Source organism: Ceratotherium simum, chromosome 37 (assembly GCF_057802395.1).
Source record: "Ceratotherium simum simum isolate JZ-2026a chromosome 37, ASM5780239v1, whole genome shotgun sequence".
NCBI classification, from domain to species: Eukaryota; Metazoa; Chordata; class Mammalia; order Perissodactyla; family Rhinocerotidae; genus Ceratotherium; species Ceratotherium simum.
This window is the reverse complement of record NC_141936.1, coordinates 1,741,504-1,760,777: the sequence shown is the minus strand read 5'-3', so window position 1 is coordinate 1,760,777 and position 19,274 is coordinate 1,741,504. Positions and strand designations below refer to the sequence as shown.

Genomic DNA, 19,274 nt, shown 5'->3' with positions numbered 1-19,274 from the left:
TATTTGATATTTTTATACTATTGTAAATGGTGTCTTTAATTTCTTTTCTATTTATTACTGGTATGTAGAATCACAACTGATTTTTTACATTTCCTAATTTTCCTAACCAGACCAAACCTCTAATTAATTTTACTCGATTATCTGGGGATTGTTTTGGATTTTCTATATTCACATTCATAGCATACGAAACTAAGAACACTTCTGTTCTCCCTTTCGAGTCATCTTACATTGGACTCATTTTTTTGTCTTGCTGTGTTGGCTCGGGTCTCTAATGTATTGTCTAGTAGACATGGTGTTAGCAGAATCCTGGTCTTCTTCCTAATCCCAGAGAGAAAGTGTTCCATATGTCACCATTGAACACGATGTTTGTTCTTGTTTGTTTTGAAGACAGCTTTTCTCAGATTAAGGATGTTCCCTTATATTCCTTGTATTCTGAGAATTTTTATCACAAATGGATATTGACTCTTATTAAATACCGTCTCCATACCTATTAAGATGATTATATGAGTTTCTCCTTTAATCTGTTAAATTGGTCATTTAAATTAATTAGATTAGTTGGTTTTCTAATGTAAAGCCTGGCTTGTATTCCTAACAAAAATCTAACTTGGTAATAATGAATTATTTATCCTATTTATATATTGCTGATTTATATATTTATATCAGTTTGCCAATAATTTATTTCAGATTTTGGCAATTTTTAAATAGGTGAGATTGGCCTGCTATTGTCCCTCTATGTACTGGCCTTGCTCAATTTAGTATCAAGGTTATGCTGGCCTCATAAAAGGAATTCTTCTATTTAGAAGAGTTGCATTTCTGGAGTTATTTCTTGAATGTTTGGTAGAACTCGCTGGTGATGCCATCTGGACCTAGAGTTTTCTTGGTGGGAAAATTTTGAATACGAATGCAATTTCTTTAATGAGAATATAAAAAATAGGTTTTCTATTTCTACTCACATTTGGTAAATTGTGTTTTTCTAGGAAAGTTTCCATTTTATATACAATTTCAAGATTATTGACATAAAATTGTCAAGGTCTGGGATTTGATGGTACCCTCCTTCCAAGCTAATGTTAGCCTGTTACTGATTCGGGGATGCTGGCAGAAGACCCAAGACTCCTGGGTCGGAACAAAGGACATTAGGACTCGTGGCACAGCAAGTAGCGCAAGCATATTGTTTGCGTTGGTGTCCCTTGCTCCCCAAGTCCCACGGGGCAACACAGAGGGGCCCAGGCAGATGGTACCCACACTGTGGGTTTGTGTCACAGCCAAGAAAGCCTGACCTTGGGGAATCCACCTCTTTTACAGCAAGCCTGCTTTCTGTCCCCAAGGAGACGGCACTTCATCCCTCAAGGCTCATCCCTGCAAACACAGCCCTAAGGTACGGATATGGCTCTGGCAAAGAGCAGACAGAGCCTTGCATTCTTGGCGTGCCCAGCAAAAACATGCAGAGGCACCCAGGGCCCATGGCAGATTGCCTTTCTCCACGATCCACCTCCTCGACCCCACACATTCTTGGCCTAACTCAAAATTTCACATGAGTCTGCTGTTCCATCAGGCACTCTGATTAATCGGACCAACAGAGGCCAGGACCAAAGAGTTGAACTAAGGCTCCTCTCCACAGGACTACGAGCAGCAGGATGAAGTCCTGCAGTGTGGACTTCAGCCATGCTCCCAGGTCGCAGGTGCAGCCAGCCGTGCATAAGTCCCGGCGAGGCCAGTAGGTCATTTTGAATAAGCCTAATGCAGCCAGGAGGCCGCCGAAGGCCAGGCGCTTACCCGTTATGACCCACGCAAGAGCCCAGACAGCTCTGCTCAGCTTTGACACCATCGCCAACAACTACAGAGGCCATAAACGGGCCAAAGATGTGACCCCATCAGAGCGACCATCTCGTCCTGCTTTACCCGGAACCTTCTCAGTTTTAGCACTGAAAGTCCTAGAAACCCCCTCAGTCGCAGGCAAACCAGGATGGCTGACCCCCTAATCCCCACCCACATGGAGAAACATTCCGTGGCTTACTCTCCCCAACACGCAAACGTACGACCCAAAGGGACACAGGCCACCCCAGTTTGGGATTTGTCTTTGAAGATGATTTGGTTGCTGCTACACCAGTTTGGTTAAGATCTGTGGGCCATGTCACCAAGCACTTGCGGCCTCGATCACCACATACAACATGACCCAAGGTCAAGTATGAATGCGTGTCTGTAAGACCGAGACAAGGTTGTGCCACTTGTACGTTTACATGCGGGGGGGCTCAGGGCCCACATTTGGGTGTCAGGCACAGCAGAATAGCTTGTGACCAGCGTGTCCCCACAGTTTTTCCATTTTTGTAGCACACACAGGGATACAAACCCAGCACAGGTCAAGTTGGTAGCCACAGGTGCTGTCTGACTCAGGGGGCCTATGGGGGGCTTTGCCAGGTGCTGAATCTAGGGGCAAAGGGCAGTCATTGTTCCTCCACCCCTGTACCCCGCCCCGGGTCTGAGGTGGTCCCTGCCAGGGTGCTGGGGTCGATGCTCCCCCTCCACAGCCATGACACCAGTGTGGCCATCCTGGAAACTATTACTCGCCTTCTCCCCTCATCTCCCTGACTCACACCTGGACCTTTCACCTGGAGGGTTCAGGTGCAAAAGCCACAGGGGCATTTGTGTAAAATTTACAGAGACCCATTATGCCCCACTCTGGCCACGCGGACCACCCTAGATGACAGCAAGCAGTGTCCTCAACCAAGTGACCTGTGTCGGTCCAGCAAGAGAATCCAGGTGGCCAAGCCAGAGTTGAGTTTGAATCCTGAGGCCCCCTTTAGGCTGGGCTGCACTGGAGGTTGTGCCAACCAGGCTGGCCTGGGGCTGCTGTTACGACAGAGAGAGATGGGCCATCATGGCCAGGAGTGATCGGATAGAATCCCACATTTTCAGAATAGGCCTGCGTAACCCCACATCTGCCCCTCCCTCTTGTCCTGGTCATTACCCAGAGAGCAGCCAAGAGGAAATGAGCCCTGAGAATGGCCACATTCAGTGAGCAAACTGCCCGGCCACGGCGTGTGGACCAGGTAGACAGGTGGCAGAGGCAGAGGTCTTTGGAGCTGATTTTGGGGGAAGCTGATCCAGGGGTTGGCAATACCAAGTGCCTGGGATGGTGGGGGGCCTAGGATGTTCATTGGACACTTGACTATCAATCACTGTGGAGTGGCCTTTGAGATAAAGGGCCCTTCACTGTCAGATGTAAATGGCCCAGGAGGTTGACAGGGTCGCAGTGGTGTGACTGAGTGGGCTGATCAGGCTGGAACAACAGCACCATAACCTGGAATAGTGAGACCGCAGTGATGGCCTTGGGAGGGGTCAGAAGTCCCTCACAGTGAGACGAACAGGCCAGCTCCTGTGGGAGACAAGCCTGGCAGCAGCCCTGCGTCAGCAGCACAGAGCCCTTTTCTTCCGCTGGGTCCATGGTGGTGGCTGCAGTGGTGACCTGAGAGGTGCCTCCATCGGCAGCTGGGTCCCTGTCAGTCCCATCAGAGAAATCCCACCTCATGGGCACCTACAGTGACCCACCCTGTCTAATCAGTGGCCCCGTTTGTTCCTACATTAGTGGGCCCCAAAGAGGGGCGTCTTTAGTCAGCCGGGCTGGGCTATTCCGCGTGGCAGAGCCAGCAGTGGATGAGGGCTGGCGGGCTTTCTCTGTAGAGGGCCAGGTAGTGAACACTTGCGGCCTTTCCAGCCATAAAGGCTGTCTCAACACTCAACTCTGAGCAGCCACAGACGGTATGTGAACGAATGGGTATGGCTCTGTTCCCACAAACCTTTGTTTACAAAACCAGACCAGGGGTCCACGAGAACAGCCCCCAGAACCTGGCCCAAGGCCTGGTGTGTACGGCCTCTGAGCTATGAATGTTTATATTTTTAAAGGCTGTAAAAACAAAGAACAGAAGAACATGCAATAGAGACCGTATGCGATCCACAGGCCAAAAATATTTACTACCTGGTCTTCACAGAGCAGTCAGCTAACCCTCGACCTAGGTCGTGTGCAGCACCCAAAGGCCATTAGAACTCTGGTCTGTCTGGTCCTTAAGAGCGTCCTCGACGGCCAGGGTGACGCTTCCACTTCTGCCCACAGTGCTGCCTGCCCTTCCCGGTTTCCCGAGTCGGCATTGGGGCTGGACGGCTGCTGCCGCTAAGCTGGACCATCAGCAAACCAGGCAGGCTTTTAGGGGACCTTCTGTGACTCGAAGGCCCACTTGGCTAGTGGCTTCGCTTCGGGCGCTGGAATGGGAGACGAGGCTCCCCTGGGGGAGCCGCAATCTTCTCATGTAAAACCGAGATGACTCCCCATCTGGGTCATTTCCATTTGGCCAGCCACCCTGCTGGGCCCTTCCCTTGTCAGTGGTCAAGTTCAGGTCGACCCATCCCAACTGGGGATATTGGGCTGGAGAGTCACACTCAGCTTCTACAAGCTCTCATCGCTGGCCAGCAGCACCCGTCTTTAAACGGGGTGTAGCTGGGCTCTGCCTCAGGCAGGGGTCGCTGCTGGACTGGGAGATGCCTCAGCTCCAGCTGCTCCTGCCCTGCCACTCCGGACTCCATAGTCTCTGCAGAAGGGCCTGGAGCTTTGAATCTTTAGTGCCTTCTTATCTCTCAACTGAGCGGCCCCGAAAGGACCCCCGAAGCTTCCCAGAGGAACGTGCAGGCAGCAATTACACATTCAGACACGGAGGCCACGTGGCCCAAATCCCACCCACAAGGTCCCTTAAGCTTCCCCTATGAGAGGCCTGCTCCTGAGTCAGGAGACCATGCTCTCACCTCCGGGAGCAAAAGGAGTGGGAGGATGGCCGGCGTGGGGGAGGCTGTCTTCCTCTCAGCCTTTAGCTCCAGGTGGATGCCCATGCCCCACTTCCCCCACCCCTGTGCTTCCTGTGTACTTCCTGCATCCAGAGGGCACCTGCCTGCCTGCCTGCCCTCCTTCATTCCTTCCTTCTACTTTATTGAGATATAATTCACATACCATACAATTCACCTTCTACATCCATCAACACAATCAATTTTAGAACATTTTTCTTACCCCCAAAAGAAACACTGCACCCGTTAGTTGTCATCCTCCAACCCCCTGATTCATCCCAACCTAGGCAATCACTAATCTACTTTCTGTTTCTACGGATTTGCCTATTATGCACATTTCATATAAATAGAATCATACAGTCTTTTGTGACTGTTTTCTTTCACTCAGCGTAATGATTTCAAGGTTCATTCCTGTTGTAGCGTGTGTGAGTGCTTCATTTCTTTTTATTGCCAATTAATATTCCATTTATTTTTATTTATCCATTCATTAGTTGATGGACATATGAGTTGGTTCCACCCTTGTCTCTGTTCTAAAGTCCGGATAGTTTCTTCTGACCTGTCTTCTAGTTCCAGTTCACTAATTCTTTCTTTAATTGTATTAGGTCTGCTCTTAAATCAATCTACTTACTTATTTAGTTTTAGTGATAGAATTTCTATTTGGTTCTTTAAAATTGCTTTTTAAAAAATAACTTCCATGCCTAATGATTTTTTTTCATTGCAGCCCTTTTTTTTAATCAATTTTCTGTATTGTGGAAGATACACATAATATAAAACTTACAATCTTAACCATTTTTAAGTGTACACTTTAGTAGTACTTAGGACATTTATGTTGTGCAGCCATCACCACCATCCATCTCCAGAACTCTTCATCTTGCAAAGGTGAAACTCTGTCCCCACTAAACATTAACCCTCCACCCCCTCCCCCGCCATTCTACTTTCTGTCTCTATGAATTTGATGACTCTGGGTACCTCATATAAGTGAAGTCACACAATATTTTTCCCTTTGTGACTGGCTTATTTCACTTTGCATAATGTCCTCAAAATTCATCCATGTTTTAGCACATGTCAGAATTTCCTTCCTTTTTATTTTATTTATTTATTTATTTATTTTTTGTGAGGAAGATGAGCCCTGAGCTAACGTCCATGCTAATCCTCCTCTTTTTGCTGAGGAAGACCGGCTCTGAGCTAACATCTAGTGCCAATCCTCCTCCTTTTTTTTTTTCCCTTTTTCTCCCCAAAGCCCCAGTAGATAGTTGTACGTCATAGTTGCACATCCTTCTAGTTGCTGTATGTGGGACTCGGCCTCAGCATGGCCGGAGAAGCAGTGCGTCGGTGTGCGCCCGGAATCCGAACCTGGGCTGCCAGTATCGGAGCGTGCGCACTTAACCACTAAGCCATGGGGCTGGCCCTTTCCTTCCTTTTTAAGGCTGAATAATATTCCAATGTATGGTTAGACCACATTTTGCTTATTCATGCATGCATTGATGAAACTTGAGCTGCTTCCACCTTTTGACTGTTGTGAATAATGCTGCTCTGAATGTGGGTGTACAAATATCTTTTTCCAGACCCTGCCTTCAATTCTTTTCGGTGTTGTTGTGGACTAAATTATGTCTCCCCCAAATTCATATGTTGAAGTCCTAACCCCCAATGGAACTGTATTGTGAGATGGGGTCTTTCGGGAGGTAATTAAGGTTAAAAGAGGTCATAGGGGTGGGGTCCTAATCCCACAAGAAGAGGAAGAGACACCAGAGATTTCTCTCCCTCCTCTCGTGCACAGAGGAAAGCCCATGTGAGGACACAGCAAGGAGGCAGCCATCTACAAGCCATAAAGAGAGGCCTTACTAGCAACCAACCCTGATGGCACTTTGATCTTGGATTTCTAGCTTCCAGAATTGTGAGAAAATAAATTTCTGTTGTTAAAGCCGCTCAGCCTGTGGTATTTTGTTATGGCAGCCCTAGCAGACTAATACAGATATACACCCAGAAGTGGAATTACTAGATCATATGCTAATTCTATTTGTAATTATTTGAGAAACTACCAACTTTTTCCACAGCAGCTGCACCATTCTACACTCCCACCAACAGTGCACAACAGTTCAGTTTTTCCACATCCTCACCAACACTTGTTAGTTTCTGGCTTTTTTTTTTTTTTGTGAGGGGGACCAGTCCTGAGCTAACATTCAATGCCAATCCTCCTCTTTTTGCTGAGGAAGACTGGCCCTGGGCTGACATCTGTGCCCATCTTCCTCTACTTTATATGGGCCGCCGCCACAGCATGGCCCGACAAGCGGTGCGTCAGTGCATGCCCAGGATGCAAACCGGCGAACCCCGGGCCGCCACAGCAGAGCGCATGCACTCAACCGCTTGCGCCACTGGGTGGGCCCCATATTTTCTGGCTTTTTGATAGCAGCCATCCTAATGAGTGTGAGGTGGTAGCTCATTATGGCTTTGATTTGCATTTCCCTAGTGATCGGTGATGTTGAGCATCTTTTCATGCACTTATTGGCCATTTGTATATCTTCTTTCGAGAAACGTCTATTGAAGTCCTTTGCCCCTTTTTTGGGGGGGAGGGGTGAGGAAGATTAGCCCTGAGCTAACATCTGTTGCCAATCCTCCTCTTTTTGCTGGGGAAGGTTGGCCCTGGGCTAGCATCCATGCCCATCTTCCTCTACTTTATATGTAGGACGGCTGCCACAGCATGGCTTGATAAGTGGTGGGTAGGTCCGCGCACAGGACCCGAACCCACGAACCCCAGACTACCAAAGCGGAGCGCATGAACTTAACCACTATGCCAACAGGCCAGCCCCCTTTGCCCATTTTTTAATCAGGTTGTTTGAGTTTTTGTTGTTGTTGAGTTGTAGGAGTTCTCTATATATCCTGGATATAAATCCCTTATGAGATAGATGATTTGCAAATATTTTCTCCCATTCTGTGGGTTGCCTTTTTACTATATTGATAGTGTCTTTTGATGCACAAAAGATTTTTAATTTTGATGAACTCCAGTTTGTCTATTTTTTTCTTTTGTTGTCTATGCTTTTAGTATCACATCCAAGAAATTATTGTGCAAGTCAATGTCATGAAGCTTTTGTCCTATGTTTTCTTCTGAGTTTTATATTTTTAGTTTTTATGTTTAGGTCTTTGATCGATTTTGAGTTAGTTTTTGTATATGGCATCAGATAAGGGCCCAATTTCATTCTTTTGTATGTTGATATCCAGTTTTCCCAGCACCGTTTGTTGAAAAGACTTCCCTTTCCCCATCGAATGGTCTTGGCACCCTTGTCAAAAATCATTGACCATATATGTGAGGGTTTATTTCTGGGCTCTCAATTCTATTTCATTGGTCTATCTGTCTGTCCTTATGCCAGTATCATACTGTTTTGATTACTGTAGCTTTGTGGTAAGTTTTGAAATCAGGAAGTGTGAGTCCTCCAGCTTTGTTCTTCTTTTTCAAGATTGTTTTGGCTATTTTCTTGATGAAATTTTAAAGCTTGTATTTTCTCCCCTTGAACATGGTTAACAGTGATTTATAGCCTATGTCTGATGATTCCAATATCTGACATTTCTCTTATTTCTGCTTGCTCCTGGCAGTGGTGTCCTGCTTCCTTGTGGGCTTGATTATCTTTGTGTCCTAGATTTTGTATTTGAAAAATTACTTATATGAATAACTCGAGGACCAAGATGATGCCATCTTCCCCCAGAGAGGGTTTTTCTTTGCTTCTGCCTAGAACCTAGGGATGCTACCTAGCGGGAAACACCTTAGTCCAAGTTCCAGGCTCGAGGTGCCCTGAATTGCTCAGGGGAAGGGCAGGTGGAATGTAGGTCTGCACAAGGACTGTTTACTTTGGGGTCACCCTGACTGTGAGGGGAAGCCTTAGAGGTCCAAGCTGAATGTGGGCCTTCATTAGTCTCCCGCCTGGAGCCAGTTCTGAGCTTTGACATCTCTCTCTCCTTCACCCCATGAGGCTACTAAAATTACAGGTCTGCTTTGCAGCTGTTGCTTCCAAGTCTGCAGATGCCAGGCTCACCTCCAGTTTCCCCTTGTCCTCGATTTGGAATCGAAACTCCCCCACTCATTCATTCACTTTTTGGTGCCTTTAAGAAGACAGGTGTATTTATCCACCTTTTTTGTTGGTCTGGATTACAGAGCCTGCCCTCACCCAAAGGGAAGTCCAAAGGATCTTTTCTAAAAGCACAGTTCTGACTACAGTCTTCCCAGGAGTCTAGAGCCGGGCTCTGTGATCATTGACTCACTCAATCCTGCCCAGCACCCTGTGAGGCCAGAATTAGTGTTAGCCCCGCTTATAGGTAAAAAACCAGGGCACAGAGAGGTGAAGACTACCTTGCCTCATGGTTGCACAGCCAGTGAATGGAAGATCAGGCTTGGAACCAGTTGTGTCTCGCTGAGGAGATGCAGCTCCTCCTCCTCTGCTTTGGAGCCTTCTGGGGCTCCTACAGCCTGGAGTCCTGAGCACAGAGCACCCCCATCCTGCCCCCCACCTGGCCATTGAGGCCCTTCCAGCCTCCCGTGCCCATGCTGGGCCCTGCCCTTCCCCGCCTCTGCTCTGTGGGCACTCCTCCCCTTACCACCCTGCACGCCTCCCACTCATCCTTCCAGAACTAGCTCCAAGGCTGGGACTCTGCCCTGCCTTCCCAAATCCCCTGGCTAGAGTGGACAGAGGAGCTGGGGACTCCCTGACTCCATGGCAGCGGCCCAGGGCCAGCCATTCTGCAGGGCAGCAGGGCAGCAGACAGGTCAGAGCCTATGCCCTTAGCACACGGCCTGTCCAGGAGGGGATGGAGCAGGCCGAGGGGTCCCATGTCAGGGACCAGGAATTGTCAGAGCATCTGAGGATGCCCTGCCCAAGGCCAGCTCGCCCTGGGAAGGAGCCTGGTGGAGGAGGCTAGGGGAGGCCACCCACAGCCCCCCATCGGTCCCCCTCTGGCTTTCTGCCCTGACAGGTGAACAATAACGGGATCATCTCCTTCCTGAAGGAGGTTTCTCAGTTCACCCCCGTGGCCTTCCCCATCGCCAAGGACCGCTGCGTGGTGGCAGCCTTCTGGGCGGATGTGGACAACCGGCGAGCAGGGGACGTGTACTACCGGGAGGCCACCGACCCAGCCACACTGCGCAGAGCCACGGAAGACGTCAGGCGCTACTTCCCCGAGCTCCCGGGCTTCTCTGCCACCTGGGCTTTCATAGCCACCTGGTACCGCGTGACCTTCTTTGGAGGCAGCCCCTCCTCCCCTGTGAGTGTTTGTCCTGGGGAAGGGAGGACATCCAGCTGGGGCCCAGGGTGTACTTCCAGGGCCCCCGCCTTGCTGAGGTGGGTCAGGGGAAGATGGGCTCAGGGAGGGAAGTCACTCGGCCAGGGTAACAGAGACCAGTTGGAGAAGAATGGAGCCTCAACCCTCCCTGGGCCTCCTGGAAACCATCTGCCTCCAGGAAAATGCCAAATGCCCCAGTACAGGAGTTCACACACTGGGTAGATGCGGAGGATCTGTGTCAGAAGGGTTTCCATTGGAACGGTTCAGTACTCAAAAGGTTAAACAGGAAATTTATTCTGTTTTGCACTTTATTCCTTGATAATGCCAAACATCACAAAAACGTAAGCTTGAGAATAACTAACCACTTTGCCCAGCATGGGGAATTTGGGGGGTGGATCCCCCATAAGGAGGCCAGCAGGTGCCCCTCTGGCAGCAGATGTGTTTGCTGAGCTCCTACGGCAGCCAGGCCTGCGCTAGGCACTGCATCCCCACCGGGCACAAGACAGAGGGTAACTCTCTAGAGAAGAGGCCCAGGGGTGCCGAGCGGGCTTTCCAAATCCTTTCTGTTTGTTCAGGATTTAATAGATGTTTATCTAGGGCACCTCAGTGGGGAGGGGGCAGGCAGTGTTCTGGGCACTGGGGAGACAGCCCTGGACAAAGCAGACAGGACACGTGACTCCCATGGGGCATACTCCAATGGGGGGACACAAACGTCAGTGTAATAAGATGCCAGGCACAGCCCAGCCAGCAGGCGGGGGTTCTCCCTGAGACCACTATGCAAGCCAGAGTGTGGTGGCTCAGCCATGTGGGGCTCTGGAGCTGGAGGAACTGGATGGTTCAGAGCAGCCATTAGGGGTGGATGTGACAAGACACTGCACTGCAGGGGGAGAGACAGAAGAAACCAAGGGCAGTGCCAGGTTTCCCGTCATGCACATGGGGTGGGCAGGGAGTGGGGACAGGTGAGGCCTGTACTCAGGGTGTGGGGATGGGAATAACAGGCTCCATCCTGGATGTGCTGAGGTGGCCGTGCCCAGCAGGCAGCTGGAGTTGGAGCCCGGGGCCCCCAGCAGCAGGGCTCAGGGAGACAGTGCAGGTGGAAAGAGGCCAGAGGGAGGGATGTGCCGAGAGAGAGGATGCTCCCAAACTCTGAGGTCTCAGCAGCCAAACGAAAAAGAAAGAGAAAGAAAGCAAGCTGGTTAGCCAGGCACCTGGCGAGAATGAGACATTCACCGTTGGTGTTTTTAAAAGGAATGTGACAGTGAAGCAGGGAAGAAGGGCTTTTTCTGTAAACGTTACTACAAATAAATTTTCACACTAGTGAACCTCTGTTCATACATAGCCCACTAATATTTTGTAAGTTTTGTATTTTCTCATCACCAATTTGTAATGAAAACAACTTGGTAACAAAAAGGGTAAAAAGAAGCTACAATTCCACTCCCAAGGCAGAACTCCCATTAAACATTTCCCAGCGTCAACTGACCCACACTTTACAAAATAAATAGAACTGCCAAGAGCATGCTGTTGTGTGAGTATTTTTTTCACTCAGCAGTATTATGGACATTTTCCTCATTCTTATATGTTCTTCATCATCATTTGAAAAATTATTATTTCCCCTCTGCAGAGTCACTTTATCCCTTACCCTGATGCCTGGGAGGAAGGAGGTGCCCCGAGCCCCCCCCAGTTGACAGGGGAAACCTTAACATTCTTCTACTGTTTTCAAACCCGGAGATGTCGGTTATAAAATGATTATCTGGACAACACAATCTTGTAAGACAATGAATCAGAATTCTGAATTTGGGTTGAAAGCCCTCTTTCTGCGGCCCCTCCAGGAGCAGGTTGATTAACAGAAAGTGACAGTTAAGCCTCAAACATTTGGACCTCACCAGCTCAGAAAGCCCCACCGCTGGCGTTGCTGACTGTAGTCCCGCCCCCCAGGCATGCTTACCACTCTGCCTTTATGGCCATCGCATCCTCGTTGTTTTCAGGGTACTGGCACTGGGTTTGCTTTCCTAGAGAGTGCTTGGTTTCCCCACTGTTCACTGTTACAAAAGAAGATATACTGTAGATTTCTCATGATGTGCAATGCCTGCCAACCAGCCCCGAGTCAGGCGGCGCCTGCTTCTATTGCAGGGTGCCCTGAGGTGCAGCCCCGAGGTGATCGTGAGGTCATATCATGGCACACGTTTCTAGGAGGGAGATTAATGCCTGCAGAATTCCGATTTCCCCTCAAAAGCATACCCACTCACACTTGCATAAGCCACGCTCAGAAGCACCCATCCCCCTGCGCCCCAGTCAAACGTGCCATCATTTTCCTTCCTTGCCAACTATATAGGCAAAAAGAAAAGCCTTTTTTTTAAACTTGTGTGCATCTTTAATTTCTAGTGATGCTGACTTTGTCCTAGTTATTATCTCCAGCTGAATTCTATTGTTATGTGTCTGTTCACACCCTTTGCCAATTTTTCCGTAATCTTTTTGGTCTCTTTCTTATTGATCTGCAGAAGTTCTTCTTGAGTTACGGATATTAACAGTTTTATCCACCACATTTGCTATAAATGCATTTTTTGCTTTGCTGTTTGCCGTTCAGTTTGAGCTATGGCACTTTTTGTATTCAGAAGTTTTTGTAGTCAAATGCATAAATCTCCTTTGTGGTTTTTATGGTTAACAGATGTCATGCTTAAAAGTCCTGCCCTGAGATGCTCTACGAATTCCCCTATATTTTCTTCTACGACGTGTATGGTTTCATCTACAACCTTACTGGATTTGGGATTTATTTTCCTGAGTGATATAAAGCTCAGATTTCATTGTCTTTCAGAGTTCCTATTTGTCCCAAGATCCTTCTTAAACAATCCCACCCTTCGCCCAACCTGAACTATCATCTCTTATATACATTACCCACTAATATTTCATGGAATTCTATTCCATGAAAACCACAAAACCTAATTCTTAAAAACTGCTTTTCCTTGATTCCTCTTTTTATCTTTCCCCCTTTTAGTTTTTAAGTTTTTATTCGGTTCACACGAGGCAGTTTGGTGGATCTAGCCAAGAAAGCACTAACTTGGGGACAGTGTCTGCTCTCGGCCTCCATGGGCCCCCACCACCCCCTTAGGGTGCTTCACTCACTCACCAGGCAATAGTTACTTGGGGGGAGGCGGGGTGGTGGTGCCTGGCCTGTGCTAGGGCCTCAGGCACTGGAGACACAGCATAGGATGGAGGACGAGGTCATCGAGGCCCTGCCTCTGGCTGACCGTCTGTTGGGGAGACAGATGCGGGGTCAGTGGACGATGACAGTGCGTGCAGGGATGGTGGACGGGGCAGGGCCTTGGGGCAGGGACGAGGGGGCACAGGACCCTGTTCAGGCCCCCCTCCTTGGCAGGTCAACACGTTCCAGACCGTGCTCATCACTGACGGCAAGTTCTCTTTCACCATCTTCAACTATGAGTCCATCACGTGGACCACAGGCACACACGCCAGCAGTGGGGGCGACTCCAGTGGCCTGGGGGGCATCGCGGCCCAGGTAGGAGCCCCTGCTCCCCACTGCCAGGACTGTCATGAGCTGAAGGGGCAGGCGGACATCCCTGCACCCAGTACTGTGCAGAGGCCAGTGTGAGGCGTTTGGAGGCCTCTCACAGCCCAGAATCACTAAAACATCCTCGGGCCAGAGGCCCCTTTGCACTGACCCACACTGCCCTCACCCTGCAGGGCCCGCTGCAGCAAGGACAGAGGGGCCTGGGTTCTGTGTGCACTGACTGCACCGGGTCTGGCCTGTGGCCGGAGGGCCAGGTGTGCAGGGGGTGGTCAAGTGCAAGCTCGCAGGGCCTTCCAGCTAACCCCCCCCACACACACACAACTTAGGTCACATTTGCCCCTGAGCCCTAGGGGAGGGCCAGAAGCCCAGCAGCCAGCCACTGGAGGTGTAGGTGCGGGGGAGGGGGTCCCAGGGCTCAACAATGTCGTTGGCTGGGAGCTGTTGCTTGGGGTCAGACCTGGCGGGGAGCCGCTGACCCCGGCAGGGATAACATAGGTGGGTGGCGAGGATGCCCAGAACATCTGTAGAGCTCCCCAGCTTACAAGGCCATCTCCCATGATCTCTTTGACCTTGGCCACCCCGAGGGAGGTGAGTCTCAGGAAGTTTAGGGAGACCTGTGGACCCAGCCCGCACCTGCCCCCTGCCCCTCTTCACCCCTCCCCCAAGGCCGGCTTCAACGCGGGAGACGGGCGGCGCTACTTCAGCATCCCCGGCTCGCGCACAGCGGACATAGCGGAGGTGGAGACCACCACCAACGTGGGCGTGCCCGGGCGCTGGGCGTTCAGAATCGATGATGCCCAGGTGCGCGTGGGGGGCTGCGGCCATACAAGTAAGAGGACTGAGCGACCGGCTCAGAGCGGCGGGGGAGGGCTGCGGCTTGGGAGGGGGTGGGATGCTGGAGTCGGGGCGGGCTGTGCGGGGAGGGAAGAGGGACTTGGCGACAGCCGGGCCCCAGGCCCCTGGGCTGCGCATGGCCCCGCCCACCTTGGCCCCTGTCCTGGCAGTGTACCTGGGCCAGTCCCGGCTCGGCCCTGAGCCTCGGTCTCCTCTTGGGAGCCTTTCCTGTCTCCGCTCCGAGGCGGGGGATCCGCGGGAGACGACGGTTTGCGGTGTAAAAGGGAGGAGCGGGGTCGCCTCTCCTCAGAACCTGGAGCCCACGCTCTCCGCATATTCGCGCCCAGCCTCCTTTCTGGGCGGGGAGGGGCACCCCGGCCGCCTCCTGTGACCCCCCCAGGACCCCCGGGGAGGCAGGTGCTCTTTTCGCCTCACTTCCCCATTTCTGCTGTGGGCTTGCTGCCTGGTGGGATTTGGTGTTTGATAATTCGCGCATCTGCCTGGCAGGAGGGAGGCACACAGGGGTCCCTGGCACCGGGGGTCCTTCCGGCCCAGAACGCACAGCACCTGGGGGAGGCTCCATCCCAGGAGCGAGCACGTGGCTGTGGGAAAATCCCGGAATGGCCGAAGAAGGACGCGTTCCCTGCCCGTCCTGCTGTGTGGCCCTGGGCGAGTCCCTCCTGAAACATTCTGCTTATAAATGGAGGGAGGGGGTGTCAGATGATCGATTTAGCCACTCTACGAGGGCTGCTGATCACATGCCCTGCCAAGCCTGGGGCCCCAGTGAGGCTGGTGCTGGGACCTGCCCCGCAGACTCCCTGCCCACCCCCATGGGAACCGAGGCGACGGAGAGGGGCTGCTTCTCCTGAACGTCAAGTCCCAAGAGGGAACCCAGCGCAGGTAGAGTCTATCCAGACCCGCCAGGGGAGCAGGCGCAGGCAGCCAGGGATAGGGGCCAGGCAGGGTAGGCCTGTGTGCGCACCAGCACCGCGTGAAGGACGGGAAGAGGACTGGGGTTGGTGTCCCTGAGAGAGGCCTGGGGAGCCTGAAACTGTGCACTCACTGAGGCACCAAACAGGGAGTCTAAACTTAGGAGGTGGGTGTCTCACAGGACAGGGAGCCCAGGAACCAGTGATTTCACTCCCTCCCTCAGAGTGGCAAGCAGGGCACCTGAGAGCACAAGCCCTCCTGCAGCCTCAGGTCAGGGCAGGCCTCCTGCTCTGCCCACCTGGGCTCAGGGCAGTGGTGGTTCAGGGGGTGGGGACACCATTCTGACAGCCACTTCTTTGGGTGGGCAGCAGAGAAGTCTGGTTGCTTGTCACCTGTCAGGTTCCAGGGGCTTGGGTTGTAGTTGAAGAATAACGTATGGATGCAGATGTGGACTAGGGTGAGCAGGTGTTGGTGCAGGTACGGGTGCAGGTGGAGACTGGGGTGAGCAGGTGTGGGTGAGGTGCGGGTGCGGACGCAGGTGGGGTCTGGTGTGAGCAGGTGTGGGTACAGGTGTGGCCAGGTCCATGCTCCCGTGCAGAGGCTGCAGGCTGTGACCCTGAGGAGTGGGGTCCTCAGAAGAGGGTCCAGCCAGTCCCTCAGAGACCCCTTTTCCATGTGGAGCTGCTTCTCCCCATTGTCCCAGGCCTCTGGGGGGAGCAGATGGAAGAGGCACTGCTGAGCACTCCAAACTAGGATGCACAGAGGCCCTCAGGGGCACAGTGCTGTGGGGGAGGGGCCAGCCCCCTTGCGTCCCCACTGCCACACAGGAAGCCCAGGAGATGGATCCTGTGCAGGTCAGTTGGGGCTTAGATACACATCAGCTTTCCCAGGAAGGGAGGGTCAGTTCACACCTGAGAGGCAGTACATCCATATCTGAAAGTCCAGCTCCTAAGAAAGGCTGGTCCAGAAACAGGGCTCATGCTGACAGCCACCACACACCACAGGACAGCCAGACCACAGCCGACTGAGTGACAAATGGAACAGTACGGGGAAAAGCGAGAATAGTCCCAAAAGACACCCACAGCTTTGATGGTGTTCTGTGCCACAGGATCCTTCCAGGAGTGTCCTGTCCCCCGGACGCCACACCAGGTCTCCCTGTAGTCCTCCTAGTAACAGGAGACCTGAGCTTGGAACACTCCAGTCACCTGCCAATTTGTGCTTATTAATTGCAGATTTCACTAGCTTTGCTTCTCCAGAGAGGTAGGGCCCCGTGAGCCAAGCTCTATGGGCCGTCCGTCCTAGAAGCCCTGAGCATTGGGGTCGCATGGCCCTCAGGGACCCCAGGAGGCCCTCCCTGGCTGTTAGGCCATCCTTTGAGAAACACCAGCTTCAATAGCTGAGTGCAGACCTCTCATTTTACACACAGGAAAACCCAGAGGGGCAGCTGGGCATGCCCGAGTTTCTATAACTGTCTGAGGCAGAGATGGGACCAGACTGCAAATACCCCAGGAGGACCTGAGGGCTCCCTCTCCCACTGCCTCTAGTTTCCACACAGGGACCCCCCTCTTCCACATCCGTGGACGTTCTTCCCATGGGAGCTGTGTTGCTGGGCATCCTCGGGTCCCTCTGCCTTCTTAGCCCCTCGGACAAGTTTGGAAGTTGACGGATTAAAAGGATAAGCAGGTGCCTGGGATGTAAAGGATTCTGGGGAAGCCTGCCTGCCCTTCACAGGAGCCAGAGTCACAGCTTAGGGACAAAACGTCAAAGGGAAATGCAGGCAGACAGAAAGTTGCACTGGGCACCCCTGTGCAGACTGGGGAAGTGAAACCTCCTACGCTCGGGACTACACAGTGACTCCTGGGAGATGGATCCTTTGGGTCAGAGGAGGGAAGTGGGTGACAGCTGCACTCCTCCCTGTGCCTGCAGCCTCTGTGTGCCTGGCCCTGCACCCGTGCCTCAACGGCGGCAAGTGCATTGACGACTGCATCACAGGCAACCCCTCCTATACCTGCTCCTGCCTCTCGGGCTTCACGGGGAGGAGGTGCCACCTAGGTGAGTTTGCTGATGGGACCACCTACCTGGAGGCCCTGGGCTCTAGAGGAACACTGCACGCACAGCCAGTGGCCCCAAGAGCCTGAGGTCAAGGGTCTCTGTCCCCGTGGTGTGGGTGACGTGTGGGGCACCTCTGGGGGGGACAAACACAGTGGATCCGTGACCATGGGCATCTGGGCAGGTGCTACAGCTGCCCTGTCTGAGTCACCCACCCCAGGAGCGAGGCCCAGGAGGGTCCCCAGACTGCAGCAGCTCCTCCTCAGCCTGGCTCCCTCCACTAAAGCTGAGCCCACCCATTTTTCAGATGTGAACGAGTGTGCTTCTGACCCATGTCGGAACGGAGGGACCTGCACACACGGTGTCAACAGCTTCAGCTGCCAGTGCCCAGCTGGTTTTGAGGGACCCACATGTGAAACAGGTAAGAGGAACCTGCCTGGGCCCTATGGTCCCATTGGCTGCAGGATGGCCAGGATGGTCCAGTCTGACCAAGGGGTGTGTGCCACTCACCCCGAGTCTCCCCTCTCCTTTGGGAACCCAGCCCTGCTCTCTGGTGGAGTCCGGGTCTGGGAGACGGGGGTCACCACATGCTGTCAGACACCGAAGTGCCTCCACAGCTCCTGGGGTGTTGGGCCTTCCCCTCTCCTTCCTCCCACTGGCCCCCCACAACTTCAGGGAGGGCCACAAGTTCTGGGGATCCATCTGGTTCCTATATTGAGCTGTTTTTGTCTTTCACTATTTTGAATATATCATTCTGCTGTCTCCTAGCCTGTAGGGTTTCTGCTGAGAAATCCACTGAAAGCATGTTGGGGGTTCCTTTGTGGGTAATTTTCTTCTCTCTTGCTGCCCTTAATGTTTTTTCTTTGTCATTGACTTTTGACAGTTTTAATATTGTATGCCTTGGAGAAGGTCTTTTTGCATTGGTGTAATTAGGAGTTCTATTGGCGTCATGTACATGCATGTCCAGTTCCTTCCCCAGGTTTGGGAAGTTCTCAGCTATTATTTCTTCGAGTAAGCTCTCTGCTCCTTTCTCCCTCCCTTCTCCCTCTGGGAGACCTATAATCCTTATGTTACTTTTCCTAGTTGAGTCAGATATTTCTCAAAGAATTTCTTCATTTTTAAAAAAATCTTGGTTCTCTTTCCTTCTCCACCTGAAGCATTTCTAGGTTTCTATCTTCAAGCTCACTAATTCTCTCCTCTATATGGTCTGCTCTATTTTTAATGCCTTCTACTTTATTGTTCGTCTCATTGTGTTCATTTCCAGAATTTCTGTTTGGTATTTTTTTTAGAGTTTCAGTCTCTTTGGTGAAGTACTCCTTCTGTTCCTTAATTTTATTCCTGAGCTCATTGAACTGTCTTTCTGAGTTTTCTTGTAACTCATTGAGTTTCTTTATGATAGCTTTTTCGAATTTTCTGTCAGTTATATTGTAATCTGCTGTGACTTCAAGTTTGGTTTCTGGAGTTCTCTTTCTGTTCTGCAGTGTTACTGTAGTTCTTCATGGTATGTGAATTGATACCCTGCTGGCACATTTGTGGTAGTAACCACCTTTCCCATTTGGGTATGGCTTTGGGTACTTTGGTTCTGAGCTGCTTCTGGTTGTATTTGAGAGCCTGCACTTTTCACCCTTCACTGTCTCTGCCAGAAGCGTCATCAGTGCCCTCCTTGTGCTGCTTGTACCTCAGAGGTTGCTGGTGCCTTGCTGCTTATTCTGTCACTGCAGTCTCAGGTGTCACCACCAGGGTCACCAGGTTGTGAGCACTTCTGCTGCTTCCAGGTTGCCTGGGTCTCATGTTCCTTCACTGGCTCTCCACAGGCTCAGATGCTGCTGCTCTGTGCACCACC

The 19,274-nt window shown here is 51.6% G+C and overlaps 1 protein-coding gene across 1 annotated transcript in view; it reads left to right on the top strand.

The window, feature by feature from the left end:
- SNED1 (sushi, nidogen and EGF like domains 1) overlaps nucleotides 1-19,274 on the top strand; it is a 76,208-nt gene that overhangs the window by 13,205 nt on the left and 43,729 nt on the right. The window contains exons 2-6 of the mRNA XM_004427748.3: nucleotides 9,787-10,074; nucleotides 13,466-13,606; nucleotides 14,285-14,447; nucleotides 17,309-17,434; nucleotides 17,739-17,852. Coding sequence (XP_004427805.1) covers nucleotides 9,787-10,074; nucleotides 13,466-13,606; nucleotides 14,285-14,447; nucleotides 17,309-17,434; nucleotides 17,739-17,852 — 832 coding nt within the window. The remainder of the gene's footprint in view (nucleotides 1-9,786; nucleotides 10,075-13,465; nucleotides 13,607-14,284; nucleotides 14,448-17,308; nucleotides 17,435-17,738; nucleotides 17,853-19,274) is intronic.